The sequence below is a fragment of the Oncorhynchus mykiss genome, chromosome 13 (genome assembly GCF_013265735.2).
Source record: "Oncorhynchus mykiss isolate Arlee chromosome 13, USDA_OmykA_1.1, whole genome shotgun sequence".
Classification (NCBI taxonomy): domain Eukaryota; kingdom Metazoa; phylum Chordata; class Actinopteri; order Salmoniformes; family Salmonidae; genus Oncorhynchus; species Oncorhynchus mykiss.
The window spans coordinates 63,052,669-63,065,771 of NC_048577.1; the positions used below are offsets into that span (position 1 = coordinate 63,052,669).

Genomic DNA, 13,103 nt, shown 5'->3' on the forward strand with positions numbered 1-13,103 from the left:
CTCAGCAGGGAGGGAGTGGGATGTGGCCTGGTACTATATCCATGGTGATAGAGCATAGCACTTTGAATTCCAGACTGTCAGATGCTAAATGACATACCGGTACATACATAGTGAGCCGTCTACTACGAATGTAGGACCTACCAATGGCAAATCAGATCAGACAAATTAAAGGTTAGAGGTGAGCAATGAGGGCCGATTGAGTGATTCTGATTACCTGTTTGTTTCGGATCCTCCTCCCCCTGACAGTGTTGTCGTCACTCTGAGGTGATTGGACATCGCCTGACCAGCAACTTCTCCTCTGTGACATGTGACCAGGAAGAGAGGTGTGAGTGAGTGAGTAAATGAGTGTGCGAGTGTGTGTGTGTGTGTGTGTGTGTGTGTGTGCGTGTGAGCATGTGTGTGCTTGTGTGTGTGTGTGGATCTCTGCATGGCTAGTTAGTGCTACAGTATGAATCATCCCAGTGTGAGGAGAGAAAGGCGTCAGGTTGTCATGGTTATGTGAGAGATCGAGATACAGACTGAAGTTGCGTAATTGTCTAAATTCTAAATCTTTCAATATATTCACTTTTAGAAAAAAGGTCTATCTAGAACCTAAAAGGTTTTTTTGGCTGTCCCCATAGGAGAACCATTTGAAGAACCCTTTTTGGTTCCAGATAGAACCCTTTTGGTTCGAGGTAGAAACATTTTGGGTTCTCTGTTGAACCCATGCCACAGAGCGTTCTACATGGAACCCCAGAGGGTTCTTCTATGGGGACAGCCGAAGAACCCTTTTGGAACCCTTTTTTCTAAGATTGTATCACACTCTTGGTTAACTTCACATGTTCTAAGAGGTTGAAGTTGTGTCATTGTAACTTGGTTCAGTTTAGCATTTTCCTCCACTAATGGTTAAGGGTAGGATTTGGATAAGGGAAGCTGTTACTCGATCTGTACCTAGGCAGTGGTGTAAAGTACTTAAGTCGTTTTTTGGGGTATCTGTACTTTACTATTTATATTTTTGACAACTTTTACTTTTACTTCACTACATTCCTAAAGAAAATGATGTATTTTTTACTCCATACATTTTCCCTGACACCCAACACAACTAGTAGCATTTAGAATGTTTATTAGCAGGACGGGAAAATGGTCCAATTCACACACTTAATGAAGAGAACATCCCTGGTCATCCCTACTGCCTCTGATCTGGTGGACTCACTAAACACACATGCTTAGTTTGTAAATGATGTCTGAGTATTGGGGTGTGCCCCTGGCTATCCTTCCTAAATGACTGTCCTTTTTAGTCGTTTTTCCAGTTGAAATAGTTCTTGTTTTTTGACGGGCATGGTCTAGGCCAGCATATCTTTGTCAGGGCACCCAACAGAAAACTGCTGCAATTGTGTACTCTGATTGTGCCGTATGATTTTCTTAATATTAGGAATTTAGAACGATTTTGTCATGTAACAGATTTAGACTTTTTCTTTTGATACTTAAATATATATATTAGCAATTCCATTTACTTCTGATACTCAAGTACATTTAAAACCAAATACTTTTGACTTTTACTGGAGTAGGATTCTACTGGGTGACTTTCACTTTTACTCAAGTAGTATTCTACTGGGTGACTTTCACTTTTACTGGAGTAGTATTCTACTGGGTGACTTTCACTTTTACTCAAGTAGTATTCTACTGGGTGACTTTCACTTTTACTGGAGTAGGATTCTACTGGGTGACTTTCACTTTTACTGGAGTAGTATTCTACTGGGTGACTTTCACTTTTACTGGAGTAGTATTCTACTGGGTGACTTTCACTTTTACTCAAGTAGTATTCTACTGGGTGACTTTCACTTTTACTCAAGTAGTATTCTACTGGGTGACTTTCACTTTTACTCAAGTAGTATTCTACTGGGTGACTTTCACTTTTACTGGAGTAGTATTCTACTGGGTGACTTTCACTTTTACTCAAGTAGTATTCTACTGGGTGACTTTCACTTTTACTCAAGTAGTATTCTACTGGGTGACTTTCACTTTTACTGGAGTAGTATTCTACTGGGTGACTTTCACTTTTACTCAAGTAGTATTCTACTGGGTGACTTTCACTTTTACTGGAGTAGTATTCTACTGGGTGACTTTCACTTTTACTGGAGTAGTATTCTACTGGGTGACTTTCACCTTTACTGGAGTAGTATTCTACTGGGTGACTTTCACTTTTACTCAAGTAGTATTCTACTGGGTGACTTTCACTTTTACTCAAGTAGTATTCTACTGGGTGACTTTCACTTTTACTTGAGTCATTTTCTATGAAGGAGTTTTTCCACCACTGTACCTAGGGGAACCTTCACCTGGATCGATTCCATACATCACATACAAACCACTCAGGTGCATATCAATGACTGAATAATCCTGATCTCTACGACATACCCTGTGAATAGCTAGCTTTTCGGTGGAGCGACTGGGTAAGACTCTTTAGGAGGGCGGTCAGGTGTATGAGCTGAAACAGGAGGAAGCGGTACTCGCCAAGAGAGCAGGGTGACGTCCTTAATACTAACCTTGTTAATGGGTCCCCTCAGCATGGTGCTCTTGCGTGTGGCCCTCTTCAGCCTCTCACTGGTGGTGGGGAAGGTGACCGGCCCCATGGTCCTCCGGTAGAGGCTGCCCCGGGTCCCTAGGCTCTCCCGGCGAGGCTCCTGGGACCTGGGTCCACCAGCCCTCCTCATCCCCTCTGACTGGTCCTGATACTCTGGGTGCTTATTGGCTGCAGTGACCATGCCAAGCCTACAGGGGGCCCTCTTCCTCACCTTCACCTCTCCCTCTGCCCCGGACAAACTCTGGGAACCTGCATGGTTCAATCGAGAATTATATTTAGTAATACTGCATTTAGTATTTTAGTCATTTAGCATTCTCATTCAGTGTGACTTACAATCCAATTAGTGCATTAAACTAAAGGTAAAATAACCTCAGATACAGTGGGGCAAAAAAGTATTTAGTCAGCCACCAATTGTGCAAGTTCTCCCACTTAAAAAGATGAGAGAGGCCTGTAATTTTCATCATAGGTACACTTCAACTATAACAGACAAAATGAGAAAAAAAATCCAGAAAATCACATTGTAGGATTTTTTATGAATTTATTTGCAAATTATGGTGGAAAATAAGTATTTGGTCACCTACAAACAAGCAATATTTATGGCTCTCACAGATCTGTAGCTTCTTCTTTAAGAGGCTCCTCTGTTTTCCACTCGTTACCTCTATTAGTGGCACCTGTTTGAACTTGTTATCAGTATAAAAGACACATGTCCACAACCTCAAACAGTCACACTCCAAACTCTATGGCCAAGACCAACGAGCTGTCAAAGGACACCAGAAACACAATTGTAGACCTGCACCAGGCTGGGAAGACTGAATCTGCAATAGGTAAGCAGCTTGGTTTGAAGAAATCAACTGTGGGAGCAATTATTAGGAAATGGAAGACATACAAGACCACTGATAATCTCCCTCGATCTGGGGCTCCACGCAAGATCTCACCCCGTGGGGTCAAAATGATCACAAGAACGGTGAGCAAAAATCCCAGAACCACACGGGGGGACCTAGTGAATAACCTGCAGAGAGCTGGGACCAAAGTAACAAAGCCTACCATCAGCAACACACTACGCCGCCAGGGACTCAAATCCTGCAGTGCCAGACGTGTCCCCCTGCTTAAGCCAGTACATGTCCAGGACCGTCTGAAGTTTGCTAGACAGCATTTGGATGATCCAGAAGAAGAGAATGTCATATGGTCATATGAAACCAAAATATAACTTTTTGGAAAAAACTCAACTCGTCGTGTTTGGAGGACAAAGAATGCTGAGTTGCATCCAAAGAACACCATACCTACTGTGAAGCATGGGGGTGGAAACATCATGCTTTGGGGCTGTTTTTCTGCAAAGGGACCAGGACGACTGATCCGTGTAAAGGAAAGAATGAATGGGGCCATGTATCGTGAGATTTTGAGTGAAAACCTCCTTCCATCAGCAAGGGCATTGAAGATGAAACGTGGCTGAGTCTTTCAGCATGACAATGATCCCAAACACACCGCCCGGGCAACGAAGGAGTGGCTTCGTAAGAAGCATTTCAAGGTCCTGGAGTGGCCTAGCCAGTCTCCAGATCTCAACCCTATAGAAAATCTTTGGAGGGAGTTGAAAGTCCGTGTTGCCCAGCAACAGCCCCAAAACATCACTGCTCTAGAGGAGATCTGCATGGAGGAATGGGCCAAAATACCAGCAACAGTGTGTGAAAACCTTGTGAAGACTTACAGAAAACGTTTGACCTCTGTCATTGCCAACAAAGGGTATATAACAAAGTATTGAGATGCATTTTTGTTATTGACCAAATACTTATTTTTCACCATAATTTGCAAATAAATTCATTAAAAATCCTGCAATGTGATTTTCTGGATTTTTTTTCTCATTTTGTCTGTCATAGTTGAAGTGTACCTATGATGAAAATTACGGGCCTCTCTCATCTTTTTAAGTGGGAGAACGTGCACAATTGGTGGCTGACTAAATACTTTTTTTGCCCCACTGTACAGTCTTTGCAAGTTCCTCAAAAAAGCCACAATCTGTAAAATCAGTGCCAGGAAGAAAAGACCGGTATCAGTGTAGAGGGGCAGTGGTAGACAGGTATGAGTGTAGAGGGGCAGTGGTAGACAGGTATGAGTGTAGAGGGGCAGTGGTAGACAGGTATGAGTGTAGAGGGGCAGTGGTAGACAGGTATCAGTGTAGAGGGGCATTGGTAGACAGGTATGAGTGTAGAGTTGCAGTGGTAGGCAGGTACGAGTGTTGAGGGTCAGTGGTAGACAGGTATGAGTGTAGAGGGGCAGTGGTAGACAGATATTAGTGTAGAGGGGCAGTGGTAGACAGGTATGAGTGTAGAGGGGCAGTGGTAGACAGATATGAGTGTAGAGGGGCAGTGGTAGACAGATATGAGTGTAGAGGGGCAGTGGTAGACAGGTACGAGTGTAGAGGGGCAGTGGTAACCAGGTATGAGTGTAGAGGGGCAGTGGTAGACAGGTATGAGTGTAGAGGGGCAGTGGTAGACAGGTATGAGTGTAGAGGGGCAGTGGTAGACAGGTATGAGTGTAGAGGGGCAGTGGTAGACAGGTATGAGTGTAGAGGGGCAGTGGTAGACAGGTATGAGTGTAGAGGGGCAGTGGTAACCAGGTATGAGTGTAGAGGGGCAGTGGTAGACAGGTATGAGTGTAGAGGGGCAGTGGTAGACAGGTACGAGTGTGGAGGGGCAGTGGTAACCAGGTATGAGTGTAGAGGGGCAGTGGTAGACAGGTATGAGTGTAGAGGGGCAGTGGTAGACAGGTATGAGTGTAGAGGGGCAGTGGTAGACAGGTACGAGTGTAGAGGGGCAGTGGTAGACAGGTATGAGTGTAGAGGGGCAGTGGTAGACAGGTATCAGTGTAGAGGGGCAGTGGTAGACAGGTATGAGTGTAGAGGGGCAGTGGTAGACAGGTATGAGTGTAGAGGGGCAGTGGTAGACAGGTATCAGTGTAGAGGGGCAGTGGTAGACAGGTATCAGTGTAGAGGGGCAGTGGTAGACAGGTATGAGTGTAGAGGGGCAGTGGTAGACAGGTATGAGTGTAGAGGGGCAGTGGTAGACAGGTATCAGTGTAGAGGGGCAGTGGTAGACAGGTATGAGTGTTGAGGGGCAGTGGTAGACAGGTACGAGTGTAGAGGGGCAGTGGTAGACAGGTATGAGTGTAGAGGGGCAGTGGTAGACAGGTATCAGTGTAGAGGGGCAGTGGTAGACAGGTATGAGTGTAGAGGGGCAGTGGTAGACAGGTACGAGTGTAGAGGGGCAGTGGTAGACAGGTATGAGTGTAGAGGGGCAGTGGTAGACAGGTATGAGTGTAGAGGGGCAGTGATAGACAGATATGAGTGTAGAGGGGCAGTGTTAGACAGGTACGAGTGTAGAGGGGCAGTGGTAGACAGGTATGAGTGTAGAGGGGCAGTGGTAGACAGGTATCAGTGTAGAGGGGCAGTGGTAGACAGGTATGAGTGTAGAGGGGCAGTGGTAGACAGGTACGAGTGTAGACAGTCAGTGATAGGGGAGTCAATGTGCTCTCTGAATTGGTAAGGTAGGAACTAAACATTGATGTGGTACTGAATAACAGACAGTGTATACTATCAGTCCTGAACCAGTGTTCCTTTCTCTTTTCTCTCAATCAGGAATTACAGAAGATTTTAGACCAGTAACGACCCCACAGACTAAAACAAAACAGATGCCCTTCCTGGAGATGATTATAATTATAATATTTATATATTTTAGGGGATATAGATGTTTATAGTACCATGTACACCTTGTGAGCATCAGTACTTGTGTATGACAAATATTTAGTAAACATTGTAAACATGTCAAAGCTGACCAATGTTATTGAGATTCTTAATTTTGGTGACAGAAATTAAGTAGCGTCACACACACACACACACACACACACACACACACACACACACACACACACACACACACACACACACACACACACCAGGCCTGTCTTCTTACCGTAAAGCTCCTGCCTCTCTTTTTTGTTCCGGGCTTTCTGATTGGCCTCCAGCTTGACGACAGACGAGGGAGATGGACCAGTCACAGTGGAGCATGAAGAGACGTCTCGGGAGGGTTGTGCTTTGAGGTCTTGTCCTTCGTCACTGTCATAACTTCCTTCCTCTTCTTCGTCTTCTAAAGAGAGAACAACATACATCGTATTGTGTCTAAATCCAGCCTATCCACTTCCTCTAACAGACTTCCTGTGCTTATCATTAGAAAGCATTTAGATGCTTGTATTTCCCCAAAACGTGTTTTCTACATTCTAACATTTAGCAATTACCTCATTATCTTGTTGTCTTCGTGGAGGAAAACAAATAACCATTCATAATGATGAGATACCAGGAGCTTCTGAATGTTGTTCTCTGGGGCTGGGACCTGAAGTGTGTCTGGAGTACTGAGCTCTGACTGATTGTGTGTGTGTGGGTTTAAATGCATATGCTGGCTCGCTTGCGTGTACGTGTGTGTGCTCTTGTGATGAGTGCACGTGGTGTGTGTGTGTCTCTGTAGCCTGTAACTGCTCTGTGGTCCAGCCTGCTTGTCTCCATGGCCTGTCAGATCCTCTCACAGGCAGCTGTGGCCTAGCTTCTTACACACACACACACACACACACACACACTAGCAGAGGTGTCGGGTGTCCGCGCGCTGCCGACCCCACTTGTCATTTACGAGGCGTTCATCAACACGTTCTCACTCCCCTCTGAACACTGACAGGGATCACTTTCAGATGAATTAACAAATGAACTAAACTCACACGAGGGCTCGAGTGGCAGCCTTCTGCATGTGTGTGTGTGTTTTATTCCCTAACTTGTGTATAGAGTGCATGGGACAATGTGATATGATTGTAAATGCATCCTGTGCTCTATAGAAGGAGTTGACTAATGAAGAAGGTTGTTTACAAGCTTGATGACAGGTCAGAGGTGCCTTCCACACCTAGTGAAGGGTACAGTGTGCTGAGTGAAGGGTACAGTGTGCTGAGTGAAGGGTACAGTGTGCTGAGTGAAGGGTACTGTGTGAAGGGTACAGTGTGCTGAGTGAAGGGTACAGTGTGCTGAGTGAAGGGTACTGTGTGAAGGGTACAGTGTGCTGAGTGAAGGGTACAGTGTGCTGAGTGAAGGGTACAGTGTGCTGAGTGGAGGGTGGAGGGTACAGTGTGCTGAGTGGAGGGTGGAGGGTACAGTGTGCTGAGTGGAGGGTACAGTGTGCTGAGTGGAGGGTACAGTGTGCTGAGTGAAGGGTACTGTGTGAAGGGTACAGTGTGCTGCGTGGAGGGTACAGTGTGCTGAGTGGAGGGTACAGTGTGCTGAGTGGAGGGTACAGTGTGCTGAGTGGAGGGTACAGTGTGCTGAGTGGAGGGTACAGTGTGCTGAGTGAAGGGTACAGTGTACTGAGTGAAGGGTACAGTGTGCTGAGTGGAGGGTACAGTGTGCTGAGTGGAGGGTACAGTGTGCTGAGCGGAGGGTACAGTGTGCTGAGTGGAGGGTACAGTGTGCTGAGTGGAGGGTACAGTGTGCTGAGTGAAGGGTACAGTGTGCTGAGTGGAGGGTACTGTGTGCTGAGTGGAGGGTACAGTGTGCTGAGTGCTGCGTGAAGGGTACAGTGTGCTGAGTGGAGGGTACAGTGTACTGAGTGGAGGGTACAGTGTGCTGAGTGGAGGGTACAGTGTGCTGAGTGGAGGGTGCAGTGTGCTGAGTGAAGGGTATAGTGTGCTGAGTGAAGGGTACAGTGTACTGAGTGAAGGGTGCAGTGTGCTGAGTGAAGGGTACAGTGTGCTGAGTGGAGGGTGGAGGGTACAGTGTGCTGAGTGGAGGGTGGAGGGTACAGTGTGCTGAGTGGAGGGTACAGTGTGCTGAGTGGAGGGTACAGTGTGCTGAGTGGAGGGTACAGTGTGCTGAGTGAAGGGTACAGTGTGCTGAGTGAAGGGTACTGTGTGCTGAGTGAAGGGTACAGTGTGCTGAGTGAAGGGTACTGTGTGAAGGGTACAGTGTGCTGAGTGAAGGGTACTGTGTGAAGGGTACAGTGTGCTGAGTGAAGGGTACTGTGTGAAGGGTACAGTGTGCTGAGTGAAGGGTACTGTGTGCTGAGTGAAGGGTACTGTGTGAAGGGTACAGTGTGCTGCGTGGAGGGTACAGTGTGCTGAGTGAAGGGTACAGTGTGCTGAGTGGAGGGTACAGTGTGCTGAGTGGAGGGTACTGTGTGCTGAGTGGAGGGTACAGTGTACTGAGTGGAGGGTACTGTGTGCTGAGTGGAGGGTACAGTGTACTGAGTGGAGGGTACAGTGTGCTGAGTGGAGGGTAAAGTGTGCTGAGTGGAGGGTACAGTGTGCTGAGTGGAGGGTACAGTGTGCTGAGTGAAGGGTACAGTGTACTGAGTGAAGGGTACAGTGTGCTGAGTGAAGGGTACAGTGTGCTGAGTGGAGGGTACAGTGTACTGAGTGAAGGGTACAGTGTGCTGAGTGAAGGGTACAGTGTGCTGAGTGAAGGGTACAGTGTGCTGAGTGAAGGGTACAGTATGCTGAGTGAAGGGTACAGTGTACTGAGTACCTGACCTGGCTGGAGAAGAGAGCCACCCTGTCCCCCTGTCCCACTCATCTAACAGTATCTGTCCCTGTCCCCCTCTTCCCCCTCCCCCTCCACCCAGTCACCTCAGCCCACTCACCCTGGTTGGAGGATTCACTCTCTGTAGGGGAGGTCTCTCCCCCCTCCATGGCTTCCTGACTCCTGGCTCGGAGGACCCTGGCCCTGGGCTGCTGCAGCCGTGCGGACCCCTGGACCCCGAGAGCTCCCCCCATCCCTTTCCTCCTGCCCCCACGCATCATCAGCGGGGTCCCCGTCCAGCCCTCCTGGCCGCCGCTGTCTGCACTGGCTGCTGAGAGAGAGAGAGCACACACAGAGTAAGAGTATAGCATTGCCAGTTGCATTGGTGCCGTGACTCAGATCGGTACACAACATAGAAATAGAATTACAACACTACAATGGACAATGTAGGTCTAATAACTTAACTACAGGGCAGACATATTGTATTATTCATATTGTAGGTGGGCTATGGCAGTGTTTCTCTCTATGGTAGTGTTTCTATGGTAGTGTTTCTCTCTATGGTAGTGTTTCTATAGTATAGTAGTGTTTCTATGGTATAGTAGTGTTTCTATGGTAGTGTTTCTATGGTAGTATTTCTCTCTATGGTAGTGTTTCTATGGTAGTGTTTCTCTCTATGGTAGTGTTTCTATAGTAGTGTTTCTATGGTAGTGTTTCTCTCTATGGTAGTGTTTCTATGGTAGTGTTTCTATGGTAGTGTTTCTCTCTATGGTAGTGTTTCTATAGTAGTGTTTCTATGGTAGTGTTTCTCTCTATGGTAGTGTCTCTATGGTAGTGTTTCTATGGTAGTGTTTCTCTCTATGGTAGTGTTTCTCTCTATGGTAGTGTTTCTATGGTAGTGTTTCTCTCTATGGTAGTGTCTCTATGGTAGTGTTTCTATGGTAGTGTTTCTATGGTAGTGTTTCTCTCTACAGTAGTGTTTCTCTCTATGGTAGTGTTTCTATGGTAGTGTTTCTCTCTATGGTAGTGTTTCTATGGCAGTGTTTCTATGGTAGTGTTTCTATGGTAGTGTTTCTCTCTACAGTAGTGTTTCTCTCTATAGTAGTGTTTCTATGGTAGTGTTTCTCTCTGTGGTAGTGTTTCTATGGTAGTGTTTCTCTCTATGGTAGTGTTTCTATGGCAGTGTTTCTATGGTAGTGTTTCTCTCTACAGTAGTGTTTCTCTCTATGGTAGTGTTTCTATGGTAGTGTTTCTATAGTAGTGTTTCTATGGCAGTGTTTCTATGGTAGTGTTTCTGTGGTAGTGTTTCTATGGTAGTGTTTCTATGGCAGTGTTTCTGTGGTAGTGTTTCTATGGTAGTGTTTCTGTGGTAGTGTTTCTATGGTAGTGTTTCTCTCTATGGTAGTGTTTCTCTCTATGGTAGTGTTTCTATAGTAGTGTTTCTATGGTAGTGTTTCTCTCTATGGTAGTGTTTCTATGGTAGTGTTTCTCTCTATGGTAGTGTTTCTCTCTATGGTAGTGTTTCTATGGTAGTGTTTCTATAGTAGTGTTTCTATGGCAGTGTTTCTATGGTAGTGTTTCTGTGGTAGTGTTTCTATAGTAGTGTTTCTATGGCAGTGTTTCTATGGTAGTGTTTCTATGGTAGTGTTTCTATGGTAGTGTTTCTCTCTATGGTAGTGTTTCTATGGTAGTGTTTCTCTCTATGGTAGTGTTTATATGGCAGTGTTTCTCTCTATGGTAGTGTTTCTATGGTAGTGTTTCTCTCTGTGGTAGTGTTTCTAAGGTAGTGTTTCTCTCTATGGTAGTGTTTCTATGGCAGTGTTTCTATGGTAGTGTTTCTCTCTGTGGTAGTGTTTCTATGGTAGTGTTTCTCTCTATGGTAGTGTTTCTCTCTATAGTAGTGTTTCTGTGGTAGTGTTTCTATAGTAGTGTTTCTATGGCAGTGTTTCTATGGTAGTGTTTCTATGGTAGTGTTTCTATGGCAGTGTTTCTCTCTATGGTAGTGTTTCTATGGTAGTGTTTCTCTCTATGGTAGTGTTTCTATGGTAGTGTTTCTCTCTATGGTAGTGTTTCTATGGCAGTGTTTCTATGGTAGTGTTTCTATGGTAGTGTTTCTCTCTACAGTAGTGTTTCTCTCTATAGTAGTGTTTCTATGGTAGTGTTTCTCTCTGTGGTAGTGTTTCTATGGTAGTGTTTCTATGGTAGTGTTTCTCTCTACAGTAGTGTTTCTCTCTATGGTAGTGTTTCTATGGTAGTGTTTCTATAGTAGTGTTTCTATGGTAGTGTTTCTATGGTAGTGTTTCTATGGTAGTGTTTCTGTGGTAGTGTTTCTATGGTAGTGTTTCTGTGGTAGTGTTTCTATAGTAGTGTTTCTATGGCAGTGTTTCTATGGTAGTGTTTCTATGGTAGTGTTTCTATGGTAGTGTTTCTCTCTATGGTAGTGTTTCTATGGTAGTGTTTCTCTCTATGGTAGTGTTTATATGGCAGTGTTTCTCTCTATGGTAGTGTTTCTATGGTAGTGTTTCTCTCTGTGGTAGTGTTTCTAAGGTAGTGTTTCTCTCTATGGTAGTGTTTCTATGGCAGTGTTTCTATGGTAGTGTTTCTCTCTGTGGTAGTGTTTCTATGGTAGTGTTTCTCTCTATGGTAGTGTTTCTCTCTATAGTAGTGTTTCTGTGGTAGTGTTTCTATAGTAGTGTTTCTATGGCAGTGTTTCTATGGTAGTGTTTCTATGGTAGTGTTTCTATGGCAGTGTTTCTCTCTATGGTAGTGTTTCTATGGTAGTGTTTCTCTCTATGGTAGTGTTTCTATTGGCAGTGTTTCTCTCTATGGTAGTGTTTCTATGGTAGTGTTTCTCTCTGTGGTAGTGTTTCTATGGTAGTGTTTCTCTCTATGGTAGTGTTTCTATGGCAGTGTTTCTATGGTAGTGTTTCTATGGTAGTGTTTCTATGGTAGTGTTTCTCTCTATGGTAGTGTTTCTATAGTAGTGTTTCTATGGTAGTGCTTCTATAGTAGTGTTTCTATGGTAGTGTTTCTCTCTATGGTAGTGTTTCTATAGTAGTGATTCTATGGCAGTGTTTCTATGGTAGAGTTTCTATGGTAGTGTTTCTATCTATGGTAGTGTTTCTCTCTATGGTAGTGTTTCTATGGTAGAGTTTCTATGGTAGTGTTTCTATGGTAGAGTTTCTATGGTAGTGTTTCTATGGTAGTGTTTCTATGGTAGTGTTTCTATGGTAGTGTTTCTATGGTAGTGTTTCTATGGTAGTGTTTCTATGGTAGAGTTTCTATGGTAGTGTTTCTATGGTAGTGTTTCTATAGTAGTGTTTCTATGGTAGTGTTTCTCTCTACAGTAGTGTTTCTCTCTATGGTAGTGTTTCTATGGTAGTGTTTCTATAGTAGTGTTTCTATGGTAATGTTTCTATGGTAGTGTTTCTCTCTACAGTAGTGTTTCTCTCTATGGTAGTGTTTCTATGGTAGTGTTTCTATAGTAGTGTTTCTATGGTAATGTTTCTATGGTAGTGTTTCTCTCTGTGGTAGTGTTTCTATGGTAGTGTTTCTATGGTAGTGTTTCTCTCTATGGTAATGTTTCTATAGTAGTGTTTCTCTCTATGGTAGTGTTTCTATAGTAGTGTTTCTATGGTAGTGTTTCTATGGTAGTGTTTCTCTCTATGGTAGTGTTTCTATGGTAGTGTTTCTATAGTAGTGTTTCTATAGTAGTGCTTCTATGGTAGTGTTTCTATGGTAGTGTTTTTCTCTATGGTAGTGTTTCTCTGGTAGTGTTTCTATGGTAGTGTTTCTCTCTATGGTAATGTTTCTATGGTAGTGTTTCTATGGTAGTGTTTCTGTGGTAGTGTTTCTATGGTAGTGTTTCTATGGTAGTGTTTCTATAGTAGTGTTTCTATGGTAGTGTTTCTCTCTATGGTAGTGTTTCTATGGTAGTGTTTCTCTCTGTGGTAGTGTTTCTATGGTAGTGTTTCTATGGTAGTGTTTCTATAGTATAGTAGTGTTTCTATG

General features: G+C 44.4%; 1 protein-coding gene across 7 annotated transcripts in view; it reads right to left on the minus strand.

The window, feature by feature from the left end:
• LOC110486089 (BAH and coiled-coil domain-containing protein 1) overlaps positions 1-13,103 on the minus strand; it is a 186,404-nt gene that overhangs the window by 20,257 nt on the left and 153,044 nt on the right. For 5 of the 7 annotated variants that reach the window (XM_036941858.1, XM_036941862.1, XM_036941857.1 and 2 more), the window contains 4 exons: positions 9,217-9,426; positions 6,520-6,693; positions 2,523-2,809; positions 215-298 (listed from right to left, as the gene is read on the minus strand). In XM_036941858.1, coding sequence (XP_036797753.1) covers positions 215-298; positions 2,523-2,809; positions 6,520-6,693; positions 9,217-9,426 — 755 coding nt within the window. The remainder of the gene's footprint in view (positions 1-214; positions 299-2,522; positions 2,810-6,519; positions 6,694-9,216; positions 9,427-13,103) is intronic. The other 2 variants (XM_036941861.1, XM_036941860.1) reach the window with 2 other exon arrangements.